The 13,773-nt window shown below is 43.1% G+C and overlaps 1 protein-coding gene across 4 annotated transcripts in view; it reads right to left on the reverse strand.

The window, feature by feature from the left end:
• Positions 1–13,773, reverse strand: part of LOC137383402 (uncharacterized) — a 63,152-nt gene that overhangs the window by 25,277 nt on the left and 24,102 nt on the right. For all 4 annotated transcript variants that reach the window (XM_068056201.1, XM_068056200.1, XM_068056203.1 and 1 more), the window contains exon 2: positions 5,834–6,084. In XM_068056201.1, coding sequence (XP_067912302.1) covers positions 5,834–6,070 — 237 coding nt within the window. In that variant the 5' untranslated portion in view covers positions 6,071–6,084. The remainder of the gene's footprint in view (positions 1–5,833; positions 6,085–13,773) is intronic.

Raw genomic sequence — 13,773 nt, forward strand, 5'->3', positions numbered from 1 at the left:
CGGACCCGGTCCGACCCGGACCCAGCCTAACCTGGCCCGAGCCCGAAAGCCGGAACCGGAAGAGTGACCCGATCCGACCCGAACCCAACACGTTGTCAGGTCCCATCGGGTAGCAGGCCTTTATCACTGACATGCTGTCGACAGCAGCACTCCCTATGAAGAAAGTAGAGGATGCTACGACAGTGTGCGAAATCTTCCCGATCCTACCTGAAGCTGCAGCTCAACATGCTCTGGAAGTCATCAACCCAGCAAAGGCATTGAATCTGACTGACAAGTGCCTTGCTCAAATCAAGCAAACTACCCACCAAGATGCAACTCTCCAAGCGTTGCAAGAAGTAGTGATCAAAGGATGATCTGAAAGCATCAAGGACACTCCTGTGGTCATAAAAGCGTATTGGGCATACAGAGATGAACTGACAGCCCAAGATGGCATCTTGTACAAAGGAAATAGAATCATTATCCTTAAGGAGTTGAGGGGAGGGGTTGCTAAAGCACATCCATACAAGTTACCAAGGAATTGAGTTGAGTCTGAGGAAGGCAAGAGAAGTGCTCTATTGGACAAACATGAGTAAATGAAATCAAGGACCACATCAGCCAGTGCAGTGCATGTAACGAGTACCAAGCTAAGCAAGCTAAAGAGCCGCTGATGACACATGATATTCCAGACAGACCGTGGATGAAGCTGGGAGTAGACCTCTTCACTCTCGCAGGAAATGATTATCTTGTCACCACAGACTACTATTCTGACTACTGGGAGATAGACCAGCTAACCTCAACGACCTACTCCTGCTCCTAATTCATTTGTTCGTATGACTACCGGTGAGATTGTAGAATGCCTGAAAGCACACTTTGGTCATTACGGCATTCCAGACATTGTGATGAGCAACAATGGCCCTCCGTTCATGAGTGAAGAATTCAGCCGCTTCATAGAGGATTGGGAAGTTCAACACCATACATCATCTCAACACCATCCCCAATCAAATGGAAAGGCAGTGAAAATTGCCAAAGGAATCATAAAGAAAGCAAGCAAATCCAGCACAGATATATAGAAGGCAATCCTCAAGTGGAGAAACACACCTATTGAAGGCATGTAAAGTAGTCCAGTACAAAGACTAATGTCACACTACACTCAAACTACTCTTCCAATAGCAAAAATGCTACTGAAGCCAGATGTAATAACAGGCGAGTGATAAAATCAAGATGAAATGGCAAAAACCTAATTTCATTTTGACAAAACTGCCAAACCATTGCCAGAATTGAGCATTGGAGAGCCAGTCAGGGTATAAACCTTCAACGCTCTCAACAAGAGTCAGCCCAAGTGGCAACTTGGGACCTGTGTAGAGCAGTTGTCACCTCGATCGTACGCGGTGCAAGTGAATGCCTAGATATAAATGTCACGACCACAGGGACATAAGCACAACTGGAGAAATTGTTCCTTCACTGCATGGACCACAGATCAGCCATCAGTCCCAGAGGTCCACAGCACCCCAACTACAGAAATTGAACAACAATAGTTACTGCGTCAACAAGTGACACAGGAACGACACTCCCCGGAGAAGGAAAATCACCCAGATGAACAGCCAACAACAACGTGCACGTGCACTTTTAAGAGACCGGCATGATTTAAAGACTATGTGTGCAATGCATGTGCAGAGACTGACGAGAATAACAAACTGCTAATGAGAACAGTTGTGTGCATAGTGTGTAACTTGGGTAACTCACAGTGTAAATGATAATGAATGCAAATTTTTTTTGTATGAAAAGAGGGATGGGATAGAAATGCAATATTGTACTAATGTGCCTCCTGGCTTGCCGTAGTCATGTGACCTCTACCATGAGGCACTTACTGCAGGCAGCAATGACAAGTTCAGTTCAATAAAGACACAGTACAATCAAGACTGTTGTCCTGTGATCTCATAACTAAGTGCCTTTGAACGAGGCACCCCACCGCAGCCAGGAAGCAGCCCGCACCATTTATCATGCCGTGCTTCCTGTGCGGTGGCAGGGCTGCCCGTCGCACAGGTAATTGCAGCTGTGATGGGAAGAGGCCCTTAACTATCCAGTTAAGAGCCTCAATTGGTGGCGGAGCAGGAAGGCGGTTCACAGGCCTTCCAAACTCAGAACTTTGGCGGAAGCGGCATGGTCCCCCATCAGCATCCCACCCAATTTTATGCTCTCCCCGCCACCGTGCAGAGAGCATAAAATTTCACCCACTAACTTACCACTGGATGTTCATCTGTTGTGATTATTGGTGGGCCTCGATTTATGTGCCCAGTGCTCCCACCCCAGACAGATAGAAGCCTAATACATTAAAATGAGGATCCTGTAATTTTGTTAGGACACAAACACCATTTTCATGTCTAGCTATTTTCTCAACATGCCTACAAACCATTGGGTGATACAGATCAAAAGATGGCCATTTCCTGCTCTGCTACTATAGTGGCTACCTGAACCTGCCTGCATGGGTCAACTGAGTGCAGTGGCTGGGGGACATGGAATGCTGAGCTGCCTTAAGGCACAACTTCCTCATCCACGTCTACTTCTGCCATGAATCTGCAGCAAGAATAGTAGCTGCATATCTTCATGTACACAGAAAAGGGTCTATAGATGATGGCATTTTTTGATATACTGTTCTTGCAGTGGCCAGCTGTGGACGCCAAGAGTCTCCCATATCAGATTGGTACAAATGTTTCTTGTAGTTGAAGCAGGTTACCCTCTGGTCTTCAGGGTTCTGTTCCTCTCGGTGACACCCTTGCTTCTTACAGGGGTAAAGTTCTGCATCATGCAGAACACCATGACTAACTTTAAGGCCCCATGCCATATTTAAGATTCCCCTGGTTGATCCAAGTACCTGAAGTGTACTTTCAGCTTGCCTTTCATGCATTCCATGATGACTCTAGTCAATAATTGGATCTCATTTTAGTGCAGTTCACCTGGGGTTATACCTGCACCAATGCCATCAGCTAAGACTGTAGACACTAACCTTTATCTTTGAAGAGTCACGCAGAGACTTGCCTTGCGAAACAGTAGTGGCACTACAGAGTTCATTAAAATGAAGGCATTATGGGGCAGCTTTCAAGGAAGTGAGCATTCACTTGCAGGACTGTGGGGTGCTGGTCATAAACAAGCTTCCCATTAAGACAATGATATTAGAGTTACCATTGGATCTGGATGGACTGAATTATGGGAGGTTCCATCGCATGACCTCCTGCCTCAAACCAAACGGCACCCACATTCCCAGCATTGGTTGCCCGACATGTTAGTCCTCACAGCAATCTTTAATAATGCTGGGGACAATATCCACAATCATCTGCACTTCAATAAATAGCTCTAACGCAGTATTTTTATTGGGTGGAGTACACATGCACCGCTGCATTGCATCTTGGTGGTGCTGTGTCCCTACTATTCATTGTGAGTATGGCTGGAGCAAAATGGAAAATATAAATGCCTCAGTAATATTTAGGTTGCTCGCAAGAGTGTCCTGGAGATTATTTTTATTCCAGGAGATGCCCAGAAAGGTTGACAACCATAAGTGGCATCCTTTCTTGTCAACATACATGGCCATGTGGGTGCCATCCATAACTCTTTGGACCTTGTGGAATCCTGCTACTTGGTAAAATGGCAGTACTCTGTAATGTTGGTGCTGGTTATCCATGGAAAAACAAATTAAGTTGATAGCTCTAGAGAACAATGCATCGATGACTTGCTTGATACATCTGTGAATTGATATTTGATTTACATTACAGATATTCCCATAAACAGCTAGGACTTAACCTGTGGCACAGGAATTAAGGTCAGTTGGTGAACCTAATTTCCAATGGAGGTGCAATTAATACAGTGGATATGGGCTGCAGGTTTGCCTGCAACATGTGGCATAACATTGTGACAGCTTTCTTTCTAAATCTAAACCTCCCCTCCCACTGTTCCTCAGTCAAATGCAAATAGGAATGACTCTGTCTGTATACTCTGATCTGTTGACATGGGCATGTGGGTGGGTGCCATTCTGTTATTCTGCAGCCCTGCCTGTCTGGCCTTCTTCCATTGCTCTTCTTCCAAAAAGCATAAGAAGGAAAGAATTGCCCAATATAAAAACCTATTGGCTGGAATTTTACGCCGCCCCAGCAGGTCGGATGGTGGCGTGGGGACGGTATAAAATTGAGCAGCAGGCTCTGGAAGGTCTACCCGCCCCGATTCCGCCTCCGGACAAGTTTACGGTGGTCAGGCGGGGGGGTGGGAAACGGCCCGCCTGCCCGAGGCCACTTAAGGGCCCTCGCCCGCCTCCACAGGTATTTTACCCATGGCAAGCGGGTGTGCTGGGGACGTGAAAAGCCGCCCAGCAATAGCTGGGGTGGGGCATGGCAGTCAGGCAGTGTGTCCGATTGAGGGCCGCCCCCACCTCCCAACCCACCCCCGGGACCCAAGACACCCCCCTCCCGCCAAAGGACCACTCCAGCTTCGCCGGGGAAGGACCGATCCCCCTGGTGAGACATGCCCCTACTTACCTTCCGTCCTCAATCCATGGCATCAGCTTGGCTGCAGTCCCAGCAGTGGCCACCGCTCCCGGTGGCGCTGAAGGGACTAAGAGCTGCTGGTCCGCGGATTGGCCGACAGCTCACTGAGGCGGGAGCTCCTCCCTCAAGTGGGTGGAAGTCCTGCCTCGGGACAATTAAAGCCTGGGGATCCGTAAAATATGGGACGGATCCCCAGGCAGAAGTGGGTTTGACACCAACTTTCACGCCGGAGTCCAGCTCCCATCCGTCCACCATAAAATTCCGGCCATGGTATCCTGTGTGAAGCATTGAGAATGGCTGTCCCACAGCAAATGGTAGAAAGGTTGATAGTAAGGTGGTTGAAGTTAATGGGCTCAGCTCTTCAAATTTTCGTTCACCTTTTTCCCAGTGCCAAGAAGCTTGGATGCTTGTTTTATATGGATGCGACAACCATTGAATGCCAATGAAGTAGAAATGGCAGAAAATTGGACAGATTACTTCACCATGCCTTTAGCACTGCATGTGAATGCAGCCATCTGAAAAATTAGGCTGGGCAATTTCACCTTCAGCCAGAAATAATAGTGGCATTAAAATAAGTAAAGCCTCTGCCCCATTTTCCACCCCTGCTTGCCTGTTTACAGTGTAGAGTGGGAAATCTGGCCCCTTACCCAAATGAGTGAGAAGCAACGGATTAAAAATTATATCTAACAGGTCTGTATGTATTTTCCTTTTATATAGTAATGTAAACAGAAATAAATAAATATACCACTTTCACATTAATAGAAATTTCATAAAATTGAGAATCATTTACCTCTGAATAAGGTGATGTAGAAAATAGTGACATCATGATTTGTCAAAATAGCACCAACATTAAAAAAAATGTTTGGTGATTGTTCTCAGGGTCTATAAATAGATAAATTTTAGTCCCCTATGTATTGGTGGCAGTGTGATTGCTAGGGAAAAGCTTATGTTTGGTCTAGGATTCTCTGTAGTGTGTTGGCTGAAGAAAAAATAGGGGCTAAAATTTAAATAGTGAGCACATTTTTGAATGTTCACTTATGGAAAGAGAATGGTCCTGTAAAAATAATCAATGTTGCAATCTCATGGGTTGAAAAATACTCCTCATTAACAATTCTGACTCCTGTGGGCTGTGAAGAGAAAATTGGAAGGGGAAGAAAGGGAAAGAAAGAGAATTGAAAAAAACTGACTTGAATTGAAAAGAAAATGTGTTTTAAGGCAGAAACAGTTCTAACTAAGAACATTCAATGCTTCCTTTATTGTAGACTTAACTGCAACCAAACTTTACTTCTATAAATTCATAAAATGACTTTCAGGGAGCTTACTTGGTTATAGGAGCTTGTATAATCTGTTACAGCAGGTCTTTTTTCCAGTATCAGTGTACTTTTATGCATAGGTCTGGCACCAAGATGGCTCACAGGGTCTAATTCCTTTGCAACATTTGTCCTGTAAGGTTGGTCCCTGAGCACAGTCATATCTTTGGCTTGGTCAGTGAGAATCGTATTGGTGCTGCAGCCTTTGCCAAAGCCAGCTAACATCTGTGTGCATTCTTGATTTGACATGTTGTAAAATTAAACTGTAATGATACATAAAAAGCAAACTTAATTTGAGTAAACCATATTTATAGGAGTTTCTATGCTGAATTAATATCTTACTGCCAAAATGTTCAAATTGTGCAATATACTTTTTTAAAGCTTTTTGCGAATAGTATCTTATATGCATTGCATAGTTCATTTTAAGTTGCTAATGTAAAGAATTATAGATGGTTGAGTAACGAGGTTGGAATTTAATTAGCTTGTTTAATATCTTAGCACCACTTGAGCTCTGCATTAGTAGCTTAACAGCTCCAAAGAATTCTGTGTGCCTGGCTGGCCATTATTTTTAACCTTTCAATCACACAATAAAATGTAAAAAAAACAGCTCAATGATATCTACCTATAATTCTTGAATTCAATATATGTCTACCATATTTTATTAGCATTGGAGTATAACAAATAGAAGGCAGTCATTTCATGCTGGTTTCTGCTGACCTAGAGCTAGAAATTTACGAACTGTTCTCAACCTTCAAGCATCCGTCTAGCAATAATTCCTTAACTGACCTCAGGATTTACAGCATTTAGCCTCTGTGGCCTTAAAGAGATATGCCAAGTGCACTGTATGTACCTTAGCAGTAGAATACTTTGTGCACTATATGGTAAATCACTCCCATCATTAGGAAACAATGGCCTAAATTTTGTGGTAGAAGTAAGAGTGGGGCCATCAGGGTCACCATTATGAAGGAGTAAATCAGACAGCAACTTACAGCAAAAACACATGTGTAGTTAAAGGCAGAAATCAGTAAGTTTCTGTCTGAGATGCCCTGCTCCTCCAGAAGCTGCACTATACCAGTACTTTGCCAAGAGACTGCATTCAAATACATGGAAGGGTATGATTTGAAGTACTTAAATGATAGATATCCACTAAATGTAACAGAAAAATTTAGGGCTTATCCATTCAAGTATAAGTGAATTTTTAACAGGGTGATAAGTCTTAATTACTGCCAAACAACCAGTCTGGCACTGACAATTAACTTTTGTAAGTATGGAGTCTCATTCCTTAAGATTTTAATTATTATTGAAGATTTTTTTAAAATTGAAGTTTTTTCCCATTTTTTCTTTCAGCCTCTTATCTATCTCTTTCTCTTAATTCCATTTTTCATTTTCTGTACATAATTTGGCAATAAATTAAATATTCTAACACTACTTGGTTTACACTCTGTGCGTCTCAGTAAGGATTCTTTAATCTGATTGGTTGAGGATTTACACCATTGCTTGCCCTGTTCACACAAGTCCCATATCCCCTGTTTTTGATTTATAATAACTGCAAGCTCCAGTATAAGCAAGTGGAAGTGTAATGAATAGCTAGTGCCAGTCCTTCACCGCTGATCGCTAAATCCAGCCATTGTATCATTCAATTTACCATTAAGATATGACCGAGGCAGGAGCAATGCACTGTCAATTCAGTCCCAATACTCCACAGGTCACAGCATATTATTAAGGTTTCTCACCTACCAGAAATTAGCCAAACTAAACACTTTATTAACCCCCATGTTTCCTTAAACAGCAAATTAATTGTTCATTAATAAACTAAATCTTAAACAATATTGAGACAAATCTATGGCTGAAAAGGCTTTATAGCTTCTTATTCCTCCTAACCCTCATGCACACACACATACATTCAAAAACCAATGGTTAACCGGTTCTAAAACTATCTTTTAAATTAGAGCTGTTTTTCAGGAATAATAAAGCAACTGGGTTGTAAGTCTTGGTGGGTTACGTTCCCGGATCAGTGAGGTGTCCCTGAGTCGAATAATCAGATGCCAGTCAAAGTCTCCAGGCGAGTTTGATGAACAGTCTGTAATGGATAGGCATTCACTGCACTTCAGCTGCAGTAGGTATCGCACAGATCTTTCAACTAGGAGTATAACAACAGGTCTATTTAGATTTTTGAATTAGCAGTCTATCAGTAGATATTTTACTGAGAATTCCAGAACTACCAAAAACACGAAAGGCAACAGAAAGTCACTCCTGAGGCAGAGACTTCTTAGAGACTGGAAGTAAAAAGGAATTTGCTACCTTCAATAATGCAAAAATTCCTTTCCAGGGGTCTTTAGGTAAAATACAGCCTGTAGGCCAATGTAGATTTTCTGCTGAGAGAGAGATAATTCCGTCCTTCAAGGAGAGCACACTTCACTGGTCTGCCAGATTAAACTGGTTCTAGCCAGTCTTTACACACAGTCAAACTGATACAATGCCGCATGTGACCTCTCTCTCTTGCTGTTGCCTAGGAAACAGGCTTGCAGCTCGCACACACTGTTCCCAGAGAATATAAAAACTGCTCTCAGTCTTAAAGGCACATAGACCCATTAGTTTTTTAAACAACAGCATATCTCCTGAATCAATGAGAGTTAAGGATTGAGACATTAACAGGGACTCAGAAGGAGGTTAAAGGGGATTAATTCAGTGTCAAATCAATTACAGAAATCAACCCAGCCCTAAAGTCTAGCAAGATAACTCATCTACAGCAAAAAAGGCTAAATGCTACTAAAATTAACTTTCTTGTCGGCAGGACTCAAAGGATCCAAAGATTACCTGAATCCACAAATTAAAATGTTACCTTTTTACTTATTTGCTGCCATTTATAATTTTTTGTCACAGTGACTTAAAAGTTACCCTAAAATTACAGAAATTAAAAATATTATGTCATAACTACAGAAGATGATAACATTGATCACAGGAAGGTAGAATATGATAACCATCAAACTAAAGTATTCAGAAGTGTAAATATTCCAATTTTTATACCAAGTAGGATTGTAAGTTAATGGTGGACTTGGCAATTTTATTCTGTGGGTCCAGCCACACTAGGATCTAGATTAAAAGTACTCAAATTATTTCATGCAGGATCCTTTCAGCCAAGTGAGAAAGTGGACTATTAATTTTAATTAATTTTCAAAATGTGGGTATCAATGGCAAGGACAGCATTTATTTTCCATCCCTAATTGCTTTTGTAAAGTTGGTAGTGGGCTTTCTTCCTGAACCACCACAGTCCTTGTGGTGAAAGCTGTTAGGTGGGAAGTTCCAGGATTTCTGACTCAGTGACAACAAAGGAATGATGATATACTGTTACCACCGACAGCTCAAGTCAAAGCTCCCAATCAAAATAGACGGTTCTGATTGTTTTGGGAGAAACGTACTGTTGATTCAGTATCGTCTCGCCACATATCGTCGAACATATCATTTTAAACTTTCCAAATTAAAGAAAAACCCAACCAAATTATACCATCTATTAACCCCCGAATGAAGCTAACCAAACCAGGTGCCTTTAGATCAACAAATTAACTGTTTAATCAGAAAAAATGAAATTCTTAAACACTACTAAGATATAAACAACATTTAAAATAGAAAAAAACAGTGTCCTTGCATATTTATGTTCCTGCCGAAGTGAAATCTTCCAATGTGGATCAGTCCAAGGTTGCTTGGGAGTCCTCACAGCTGTCCGATGGGGAAAAAAAGTTCTTCAACACTAGAATAGTCCGTAGTCTAATTCAGCAGTTGAATTGAGGCTCTTCTTTTCCAGCAATGAATTTCAGCAATTACAGTTCAGTAGTTAAAGGAATTTGGTTATTATCTTTCAAGAAATCAATCTGGCTTGACATCAGAATTCTGACAGTATGATAAATAGAATTTAAATAAACCAAGAGAGAGCGCTCTTTTCCTTCAGTATATGATGGCAGACAGTCTGCGTATCTGATAACTGTGTCTCAAAAGCCAGTTTTTCAGCCAGTTTCAAATGACAATCGGCAACAATGTATCTCTCGATCCTCAGTCTCTGAGTGGGTGTATCCTATGGCAATGAGAATGCATTCTTCGAGTCAGTCTCTGGAGCTTGCTGCCTTAAAACAGTATTGATCTTGTTACAGTCTTAAAGGTACACTGCATACTTCCCCCCAAAAAAACTACAGGATCATAATACCTCCATCCCTGGCGGAATGAAATGCCATTCCTGAAATGCGTTTCATTACAATGTGCAAAAAATACAAATTGAAAAAAATGCTAACACATTTTATTCCCGCATTTAGATATACAATCTTCTAAAATGGTAAGATTACAGCAACAAGTTCCATCAGAACATTTGCGGCTTTAACTTTTCAAAAAGGTTGTCCCAATTAACCCATTTCAAATTTCCAAGCATAGTCTTCCAGTTGTTTCGTGTTTTCCTTCCAAGTCCCTTATCCATCACCTCGGCCAGGTAAACTGGAAAGCTAGGAACACTGACCACTACTGGGTTCACTATTCTCTGAGAATTTTCTCGAGTACCCCTTAACCTATGTGGCATCACTTGACACTGGAAAACCCTGTCCGGTGTAACAGAAGCTGATTTTGTCTTACCCTGGGGTGTCAAAGGAATTTGACAGTATCCCTCCAACACATCTGTCCCTTTAAGACACATGGTGTTGCCCATTCTGTCCATACAGTCCTTTAAATGAGAATTTGGGTAGGAGTCTGCCTTCCTTACCACAGTGACTTTTCTAGAGTCTATACAAGTTTGAGCCGACCACCAGGTTTAGACATCAAGACCATCTGCGAATTCCAGTTGTCCTGACTAGGTTCAACTAAGCTGCCCTTCAGCATGCATTATATCTCTGCTTCCACTTGGGCCAGTCTGTCTGGACCTATTCGGTAAGGATGTTGTTTTAAAGGAATGGTTCCCCCATACCCACATCATGTGGCTACAGTTGTACATCCTGGTTTATCTCTACAAACTTTTTGAAACGTTGTGAAAACCCTAGTTAGGACTTCACGCTGTTTTGCCTCTAAGTGTAAAAGCTTATTTTTTTATTTTCCAAGCCATTCTGTATTCGCTAACTGGATAGTTGGACATTCAACTGAGAATTTCCTAGGCCTGCTTCTGCCTCATCCTCACTATCCTTTTCCTTCTCAACAGTCCCAATTACCTGACATGGCTGTACTGGCTTATCCTTCACCCTGTGGTAATATTGTTTGAGCGTATTAATGTGGCACAACCATTTCTTCTTCCGGCAATCAGGGGTATCAATCAAGTAATCTACCTTACCCACTCTTTTGATCACTCTATATGGGTGACTGAACCATGCTTTTAATGGTTCTCTCTGTAATGGTAACAACACTAATACTTCATCCCCTGGTTTTATGTTAGGTTGTGGTTTTCCCATCATTTGACAGTTATGGCATGTTCTACAAAATTGTCTCACATCCTTTGTAAGACCTGGCCAGCAATAATGTTGGTTTATCCATGATTTGGTCTCCTGAAGTTCCCTATATCCTGCAAAAGGAATGTCGTGTGCTAACCCTAATAATCTTTGTCAATTTTTGGTGGTACCACTATGTTGTCATGAGGCGGTCTCCATTTCCTCCTCAAAACCCTGTTTGCCATATAATAGCTTTCCGGAACTCCCTTCGCCTCAGCTTCTGACAGAGCCGTCTGTGCTATTCGGTATATCTCTGGATCAGCTTGCTGTGCTGCAATGATAAACGATCTGTTAAACATCTCAATAGAGTCATAGAAAGATCCAGCACCGAAATAGGCCCTTTGGCCCAACGAGTCCGCGCCGACCATTAACCACCCATTTATACCAATCCTACATTAATCCCATTTTCCCTCTCACATCCCCACCTTCCCTCAATTCTCCTACCACCTACCTACACTAGGGGCAACTTTTTACAATGGCCAATTTACCTATCAACTCGCAAGTCTTTGGCATGTGGAAGGAAACCAGAGCACCTGGAGGAAACCCACGCGGTCACAGGGAGAACTTGCAAACTCTGGACAGACGGATAATTTGGATTATCTAAATCTCCAAATAAGGTTTCAGATACTTGGCTATCTATTTGTGGTGCCCCTTTTATCTCCGATAATGGATCCTATTTAACCATTGCTCAGGTAACTACACACGCAGGAAATATTCTCGGAACTTGTTCCTGTAATTGCTCTGTTTCCTTAATTTCACTTTCTTTTGGGCCTCCTTATCTCGAGAGACAATGGATACGCGCCTGGAGGTGGTCAGTGGTTTGTGAAGCAGCGCCTGGAGTGGCTATAAAGGCCAATTCTAGAGTGACAGGCTCTTCCACAGGTGCTGCAGAGAAATTTGTTTGTTGGGGCTGTTGCACAGTTGGCTCTCCCCTTGCGCCTCTGTCTTTTTTCCTGCCAACTACTAAGTCTCTTCGACTCGCCACAATTTAGCCCTGTCTTTATGGCTGCCCGCCAGCTCTGGCGAATGCTGGCAACTGACTCCCACGACTTGTGATCAATGTCACACGATTTCATGTCGCGTTTGCAGACGTCTTTATAACGGAGACATGGACGGCCGGTGGGTCTGATACCAGTGGCGAGCTCGCTGTACAATGTGTCTTTGGGGATCCTGCCATCTTCCATGCGGCTCACATGGCCAAGCCATCTCAAGCGCCGCTGACTCAGTAGTGTGTATAAGCTGGGGATGTTGGCCGCTTCAAGGACTTCTGTGTTGGAGATATAGTCCTGCCACCTGATGCCAAGTATTCTCCGAAGGCAGCGAAGATGGAATGAATTGAGACGTCGCTCTTGGCTGGCATACGTTGTCCAGGCCTCGCTGCCGTAGAGCAAGGTACTGAGGACACAGGCCTGATACACTCGGACTTTTGTGTTCCGTGTCAGTGCGCCATTTTCCCACACTCTCTTGGCCAGTCTGGACATAGCAGTGGAAGCCTTACCCATGCGCTTGTTGATTTCTGCATCTAGAGACAGGTTACTGGTGATAGTTGAGCCTAGGTAGGTGAACTCTTGAACCACTTCCAGAGCGTGGTCGCCAATATTGATGGATGGAGCATTTCTGACATCCTGCCCCATGATGTTCGTTTTCTTGAGGCTGATGGTTAGGCCAAATTCATTGCAGGCAGACGCAAACCTGTCGATGAGACTCTGCAGGCATTCTTCAGTGTGAGATGTTAAAGCAGCATCGTCAGCAAAGAGGAGTTCTCTGATGAGGACTTTCCGTACTTTGGACTTCGCTCTTAGACGGGCAAGGTTGAACAACCTGCCCCCTGATCTTGTGTGGAGGAAAATTCCTTCTTCAGAGGATTTGAACGCATGTGAAAGCAGCAGGGAGAAGAAAATCCCAAAAAGTGTGGGTGCGAGAACACAGCCCTGTTTCACACCACTCAGGATAGGAAAGGGCTCTGATGAGGAGCCACCATGTTGAATTGTGCCTTTCATATTGTCATGGAATGAGGTGATGATACTTAGTAGCTTTGGTGGACATCCGATCTTTTCTAGTAGTCTGAAGAGACCACGTCTGCTGACGAGGTCAAAGGCTTTGGTGAGATCAATGAAAGCAATGTAGAGGGGCATCTGTTGTTCGCGGCATTTCTCCTGTATCTGACGAAGGGAGAACAGCATGTCAATAGTCGATCTCTCTGCACGAAAGCCACACTGTGCCTCAGGGTAGACGCGCTCGGCCAGCTTCTGGAGCCTGTTCAGAGCGACTCGAGCAAAGACTTTCCCCACTATGCTGAGCAGGGAGATTCCACGGTAATTTCACTTGGTTCCTCTGTAATTATAGGAGAAACTGATACTTTTGATCCTGCCAAATCATTTCCTAGGAGTAGATCAGTTCCCTTTACTGATAAACTGTGGACAACATCTACAGTAACTATCACAGATATTAAGTCACTCTCTAGGCATACTTTATACAAAGGTACGGGTATATACTCCA

This window comes from Heterodontus francisci, chromosome 24, assembly GCF_036365525.1.
Source record: "Heterodontus francisci isolate sHetFra1 chromosome 24, sHetFra1.hap1, whole genome shotgun sequence".
Classification (NCBI taxonomy): Eukaryota; Metazoa; Chordata; class Chondrichthyes; order Heterodontiformes; family Heterodontidae; genus Heterodontus; species Heterodontus francisci.